Below are 8,151 nucleotides of genomic sequence, written 5' to 3' on the forward strand. Positions count from 1 at the left end.
AATGTTAACCAGGTAGGCTAGTATGAGACAATTCTCATTTGCAACTCGACCTGGCCAAGATAAGAGCATAGCAGGTGTGAACAAGACAACAAAGGTTACACATGTGAGTAAACAATAAACAAGTCAAGTATACATGTAGAAAAAGACGAAATCTACTATATACAAATGTGGTGCAAAAAGGCATGACGGTAGGCAATAGAATCGAATAATTAACAATTAGCAGATAACATTGGAGGATAATCTAGATGTCATGTGCCAGAGAGAGATACTGGTGTGCAAAGAGAGCAGAAAGAAATAAATAAAAGCAGTATGGGGGGGTGGTAGGTTTAATTGGAGTGGGTAGTTTACAATGGATGCTATGTACCAGACTCCAGCGATCGGTTGCTGCTCGATAGCATAGATTTTTAAAAGTTGTTGAGGGAGATAAAAGTCTCCAACCTTCAGGATTTTTGCAATTCGTTCTAAGTCGCAGGCAGCAGAGAGAACTGGAAGGAGGGCGTCCAAATGAGTTGTGGGCTTTAAGCGATGATTCAGTGAGATACACCGTGCTGGAGCGCGTTGCTGCGGGTGGGTGTAGCCATCGTAGCACAGTGAGACTGAGATAAGGCGGCACTTTACCTAGCATGCCTTGTAGTGACCTGGAGCCAGTGGGCAGTTCGTGACGACGGAACATGTAGCGAGGGCCAGCCGACTAGGGCATACAGGTCGCCAGTGGATGCGCGTCGTATAAGTCTTTAGTACACAAAACGAATTGTGAGACTGTGATAAACTGCAGGGCATCCAGTTTGCTGAGTTAGAGTAATTGGTTAAGCTATTTTTGACGAGATGACATCGCCGAAGTCGAGGATCGGTTAGGAGTAGTCCAGTATTTTAATACGGGTAAAGTTTGGCGCAGTGAGTGCGAAGGAAGGCTTTTGTTGCGGAATCAGAAAGCGATCTTGATTTGATTGTTGGTATGGAGATGTCCTTGATATGAGGTCTGGAAGGCAGAAAGTTTGCAGTCTAGCCCAGACACTAGACGTGGTACTTATAGTATGTCCACAAATTCTATTGGTCGGACGTCCAAGGTGGTGATGCTAGTCGGGCAGTGCGGGTGCCAGGCAGCGAAGGGTTGAAAAGCATGCGATTTGTTTTACTAGCGTTTTAGAGCAGTTGGAGACCACGAGAAGGGAGTGTTGTATGGCATTGAAGCTCGTTGGAGGTTAGATAGCACAGTGTCCCAGAAGGGCCGGAAGTATAATAGAATGGTGTCGTCTGCCGTAGAGGTGATTCAGCGGAATCGCCCGCAGCAAGAGCAACATCATATGATGTCATACAGAGAAAAAGAGTCGGGCCCAGAGATTGAAAACCCTGTGGTACCCCATAGAGGACTGCCAGAGGACCGGACATACATGCCCTCCGATTTGACACACGGAACTCTGTCTGCAATAGTTGGTGAAACCAGGCAAGGCAGTCATTAGAAAACCGAGGCTACTGAGTTGACGAATAAGAATTATTAAATGAAACTCTATGACAAAATTGTTGGCCAGCAAGTGGGAGGTGTTTCCAGAGTTTAATTTAAATCTATTAGTGAGTCAAGTGAACCACAGCCTGAAACTCGTTATGCACGTATTAAGGAACGTCTTGAAATACCAACTGCTAGGCGTGGAAAGTGCGTAGGAAAAAGGTGTGTCATAGGAAATACATTAGCACGCTAACCACAATGAGACGAACAGATCGAGAATTGCAGAGAGAGATGAGAGAGAGAAGAGAAACGAGAGAGAGAGAGAGAAGAGAGATGAGATAGAGAGAGGAGAGGGAGGAGAGAGAGAGAGAGAAGAGTAGATAGAAAAATTAAGTAAACCACCTGGCCTGTTGTAGCATAGTGTTTTTGACAAAAAATATGAAATTATAACTTTTTCTTGATCTTCACTTTATTATGATATTGTTGAAAATCATGGGTAAATTATATCTCTAACAATGACTAAATCTCCTTTAAACATCCACGACAGTTTGGCAAATCACTGGAACACATCATATGAAGCAGAAGCATGAAACAATCAAAAATATAATAATCGAGCAACTTAAAGCGGCAATCAGCAGTTAAAACAAATAAAGTGGACTCCCCCGCCTCTTTTGGGACAAACCTAGAGGGATGAGCTGTGAGAAATGTAAACCACATATCCCATTCATAGACAGAGCTTCTGCGATACCTAAGGACACTGACCACCCATGAGATGTCAACATTATAGTTTTGATGTTTTAAGGGCCAGTTTGTGTGTTTTACATTACTTTGATCACAACAACATTAGATAAAACAAGCTTTTGTATATTGATGGGGTATGACGAGATTGAACCTAAAGCTCCTGAGTACAATTTGTAAGGTTTAAAATTCTTCAAGAACAAATGGGCTAGAATTTAATTAATTTATAAGTCCTTAAAATGTTAGCAACAGTTCCCCTTTAACCTGGGCATGTTTTAATCATTAAATAAGGTCAAGCACACTGCCCCGTTAACCCTGGGCGCAGTTTATTATCATTAAAGATACAGGTCAACACATTTCCCCTTTAAACCGGGCATGGTTTTATCATTAAAATACAGGTGACAACAACACGTCCCTTTACACCTGGCATGTTTTATCATTAAATACAGGTCACAATCTTTCCCCTTAAGCCTGGGCATGTTTTATCAAATTAAATTTACAGTTCAACAACAGCTTCCTTTTAACCTGGATGTTTTATCATTAAATAAGGTCAACACACACTTCCCCTTTAACCTGGCATGTTTTATCATTAAAATACGGTCAAACAATTTTTCCCTTTAACACTGGGCATGTTTTTATCAATTAATACAGATCAAAAAACCACACTTCCCATTTAACCTGGCATGTTTATCATTAAATTACAGAATCAACCACACACTTCCCCTTTAACCTGGCATGTTTTATAATTAAATACCAGCGTCAACACATTTCCCTTTAACCTGGGCATGTTTTATATCAGGTCATCATCAAGGGCAGTTTTTCAATTGATCAACACATTCTTCTATTTGTAAAATAATCACAAAAGAGTATTACAAAGTTTTGTAATAATATATATTATTGTAATGAAAAGACAGATAAAGATGGCTATCAATATCCGATAATTCAACTATTGTAATACATGTGTAAATAATCGAATCATGCGTGTAGCCCTTATGAGCATCAAATGCTCCTGTTTTCGCATTTATGCCTGAATGCTGTTGTCACTCCTCGTCTGTATTAGAAGCTGCCTTGTGTCCTACTGTTTGCATGGAGAAAGAGTCGCATTATATGTGGACTCTGTTGCGCGAGAATGCATGAGCCATTATACCATACACTTCTCTAACAGGCTACCTGCGATACAATTTAGTCCTTTATACATGACCTTTTTGCACCTGATTAAACAGTGTACGAAATTGACCTTTCTCACCTAGAACGTCTCCAAAAATACGATTAGTCTATCATCCTATGGCGAACTGACATTCCTAGGCCTATGGGTGTCACAGTCACTTTCTTCAATGCTCAAACAAGCGGCTCATCTAATCATTGATCGATATGCCATTTATATGACACATGGTGTGTCCATATTATGCCACAAAACAGTCCACGCTTACCCAATATACTACATAGGATGCGCAACTCAATGATCTTAGTGAGTCCATCATAGTCTATTGTGGTATCTGTTGCTCTTCACCACGCGCACCATGCACCCTAAACTTATAACCCTTCATCACAGGAGCGTCATTATTGCCTCATATTAGTTATTTTTGCATATTTTCACATCGTCTAATCCACCAGTACTTAGGCGCGTTGCCAAATACCCTTTCACTCATGGCCTATCTCAACCAGTTAAATAGCACAATGACATGTACTCGCCTATATCACAGGCCTAGCAGACCTAGCATGCTGCGATTGCGAAACAAGAGCCTATCTGCCTCAAATAATTTGAATACAATGTGACTGTTTTCGTTATACACGACACATGTAATCATACCTATATACTACGAGGCATAATACCTCAAATTATCTTATACATGACTGTTCCTACGAGTGTCGAGCCACAATACCTCTCTCACAATCTGTCTTCAAGCAACAATGATTATAACTGGCAAAGTGTTGAGCTGGATTCCATAACAGATGCACGTCTAGAGCTAATACACTAGGCTTTCGCACAGGCCCGTCACAGCAATCAGAGTAATAATTACATGACTTTGCTTTAACCATATATTGCCAAGAAGCAACTACTAACTAAAATACTCACATAGCTCGACTAGAGCTCTCAAACATATCATACATGACTGTTCGCTACAGAGCACAATACCGTTCTCACAGTCGGTAATCTACAATGTCAATATCATTTTGACTATGCATACTATAGATTCCTACAGGCACAGATTACTCAGTTCTCACAGGCTTCTCAACATAGCATACTGACTGTTCCAATACTAGGGCAACACGAACTGGCCTTCTCACAGGCTCTCTCGAAACAGCATTAACTGCCCAATGATCCATGACTGTTCCCTACAGGCACAATACCTCTCATGCAACAAGTGTGTTTCTAAACCCGATTCTTGCAACCCTTATTGAATATTCTCGCTTTCTTTCTGTCGGCACTCTCATGGTATGAGTACAGCGTGTGAGTGGGCTTCTCACCAGGTGGGCTCTACTCTATACGATTATTGTATATACACATTTTATTTCGCTTACTTTACATGGTGACTGAATACCTTCTTCGACTAGATCTTTCTCATCAGACTGCGACAGCGTGTGATGTGTGTCTATCTTGCAATTGTTACACTCGCAACTATATTTTGCGCGAGTACCCAGCCATACTTTTGTGGTTAGTTTATCCGTTTCTGCGATCCTCGCGTTCTTCCAATACTAGTCGTGTGACTCTCATACCTGACTTACACTGCATGTTATGGCGCATATATCTCACAAGATTTCGAGGTGTATGTTTTTTAATTCATTGAGATGTGTCACTGTTTAGGGTAGAAAGCTCTCAGAAAGCAAATTATCAACTAGAGTCGACATAGAATGTTTACCCTCTAACTGCCTAGGTCGACCACTGTCCTTCACTAACTCGATCCTAATCCTAGACAACATTGTGCGTTAAAAGTCATCCCTCATCAGAACCAAGGAAGGCTGAAGTACGAAAATAACACGTTAACTTTAAGTATTGAGAATCAGCAGCATATAGGAGTTAATCTACGAATTATATACAATAACGCTTGATATGACAGAATCTAGGTCAACACACGATCCTCATAAGAAGGAAGCGAGTTGAGTAGTATCAAAGTTGGGCGAATTTTAAAAGTAGAAAGCCCATACTTTGAGTTAACGACATCTTCTATTACCAATGGGACTTTTTCTATTTGCTCATTTGGCAAAGTTAAATTAACTGGCTTAAGAAATATTTGAACTTAATGATCAGTTTATAATGTTGAATGGGCAAGTCAGTAGCTCAACTTTGAGTATTTAGATATGACCGCTAGAGTTTGTCAACACTGTCTGATGGCACGTCTGGGGAGAACTGGTTTTTTCAAGTCTCTCGCCCAGTATTTACAGTAAGAACCCAACTCGTGGTTGACTGGGATCCAATGCGGGTCATACATCTTAGACATCAAAGAAATAATAAAATCCAAGAGTGCGGGAAAAGCAAATAATAATTTATGGTCCTTCTAGTGCCTTATTACAGACATAACTCTGCAAGTAATTTTATTGCTTTTCTTCCTTGGTTACGAAGTTTAGTTATCCCTCGTGCATGCATCATAGCGCTGATGTGGCTTGTGCGTCCTCGGCCTGCTGATTGTTGTCCACCTTTGAGATCTTTATGGCCTTCCCTGTGACATCGGTTGTGGAGGGTCCATTGATCCCTACAGAGGCAACTGACTATGAGGCTTGTCCACTTGCGTGGCGGTTGACTCGAAATTAACCCGTTAGAGCTGCGTGCAGACCTCGCTGCTCTTGAGTCGCATACCCGCTCTGATTCCATGAAGTCCTTTCTCCGTTCTATAGCTGCTGTTTTACCCAACTCCAAACAATCAGTCTCTGGTTCCTGAATCTCTTCTGAGCCCTTCTCATACATCTCATTGGTGTAGTGTCCGTTGAACATCACCATTCTCCTCTACTCTTCCTTTCAGCAGCTCTCTGACCTGGGTCGGTCGCTCTGTCTTTTTTGTTACAAGGACATGATATCTCCTTCCACAGCTGTTGACCAGTATCTGAAGCCCTTAGACTCTCTCATTCAAGAAGCTCTGCTACTGTTTGTGTTATCCAGCACTGATCTGCACCTCAGGTGCGGAGATAAATAGCAGCTTATGAGCGTTTAATTCCAGAGGCAGGTCCTGCTATACAGTCCACTCACGTTCGGTCACCAGTGGGAATTGTCTCGCCTCGGCTTATATCTCTTTTGCTCCCTTCGTGTGTGAAAATGATTCGTGAGCCTCTAGTGTTGTCAAGGACAATACTCTATCTCAGCCCAGCAGTAACCCTATAGGGATATTGTACATACAGATGTCGCCCTCGTCCTCCCGGCTCTTCTCTTGTTGAGTGTGCTCCACGTCGTATCCTCCTAGGTGTACTGTCAGAAGACTGATAGGTATGAGACACATGTGCGACAGAAGATGGAACAATGGGATATATACTTCTGCAGATTCTCCATAACGTCGCGAAAGAAAAGGCTCTACAAGGACTGTTCCTACAGGCACAATACCTTCTCACAGGCTCTCAACATATCATACATGACTGTTCCTACAGGCACAATACCTTCTCACAGGCTCTCAACTTAGCTTACTGCTGCCTGCTGATGGCCATCAACAAGCTTCATATTGTAATACAACTGGTTGGGTAGGTTAGAAACAATACAACTGACGTCGACATAGATGTTCTATATCAGTGCCCATCACTAACTAACAGCATGTTAAAAGTACATAACAAAAGACTATAAATAAATGTGATTAGTGAGCAGCACATTAAACTAGATTACAACCATGATTACAGCTTCAACACATCAGGTATGGAAGCCATGTTGTACAAATGTACTTTCTCTTCCTTTGTGCAAAGTAAAACTCTTACAATTAACTTAATAACTTTAATGAATGATTTAGTAATTTGGTTAAATGCAGAATGCAGTGACATAACCACATGAGGGTCAAGGTTAAACCACATCAAAGAAATAATAAATCAAAGGAAAAGCAATAATAATTTTGGTCCTTCAGGCCTTATTTACAGACACTAACTCTGCAGTTATTTATTGCTTTTCTTCTTGGTTACAAGTTTAGTTATCCCTCCTGCTATAGCTGTTGCTGCTCCTCCTGCTAGCACTATCCCTACAACTACAGCTTTTATTGGGGCTGCAATAAGACCTAGTCCTACTGCTGTAGTTGTGCAGCCAATTCCTATAGCTCCTATAGCTGCTTGTTTACCCAACTCCAACAACAGTCTGTTCCTGATCTCTTCCTGAGCCTTCTCATACATCTCATTGGTGTAGTGTCCGTTGAACATCACCATCTCCTCTATCTTCCTCAGCAGCTCTCTGACCTGGGTACGGTCTCTCTGCTCTTTATTGTTAAAGACATGATATCTCCTTCCACAGCTGTTGACCAGTTTCTGAAGCTCCTGACTCTCCTTCAGAAGCTCCTCTACTGTTGTGTTATCCAGCTGATCTGCACCAGTGAATAATACCATAGTGTAGTCTGAGGCCCTTTTTCCATAGTTGTCCTGGATGTACTCCCCTGCTTTTCTTTGCTCCTCTGTGTATCTATCCAGTCTGATCACCAGCAGGAACACATGGGGTCCTGGGACTGACATCTCAATGCATTTCTCTATTTCTACTTTATCTGTTCTCCAAAATTGTTTCCATATTTTCTTAATGAAATATGTGTCTGTCAATGATATGTCACTGATCCCAGGAGTGTCGATGACATCAATCTTCCTCCCATCCACCACTACACTTTGTTTCTCACACTTTTCAGTCACTGGATTTGGACTTAACTTAGAATGAAACACCTTTCTCCCCAGGATGGTGTTTCCTGTTGCACTCTTCCCTGCTCCAGTCTTCCCCACCAGAACTATCCTCAGATCAGCTGGCTGCACTAAACCTGTGGAAAAACAAAATGTAAAGCAGTTTCATCATTATCAGTTACTAAATT

General features: G+C 41.6%; 1 protein-coding gene across 1 annotated transcript; it reads right to left on the reverse strand.

The window, feature by feature from the left end:
* Positions 1-6,474: 6,474 nt before the first annotated feature.
* On the reverse strand, positions 6,475-8,100 carry LOC112075883 (GTPase IMAP family member 4-like; the record flags this gene model as incomplete). Its single annotated transcript, XM_024142800.2, has 2 exons — positions 6,475-6,581; positions 7,366-8,100. Coding segments are annotated over 2 exons (842 nt in total), but the record flags the coding sequence as incomplete, so codon positions are not given.
* Positions 8,101-8,151: the final 51 nt, after the last annotated feature.

This window comes from Salvelinus sp. IW2-2015, unplaced genomic scaffold (genome assembly GCF_002910315.2).
Source record: "Salvelinus sp. IW2-2015 unplaced genomic scaffold, ASM291031v2 Un_scaffold3445, whole genome shotgun sequence".
Lineage (NCBI taxonomy): Eukaryota > Metazoa > Chordata > Actinopteri > Salmoniformes > Salmonidae > Salvelinus > Salvelinus sp. IW2-2015.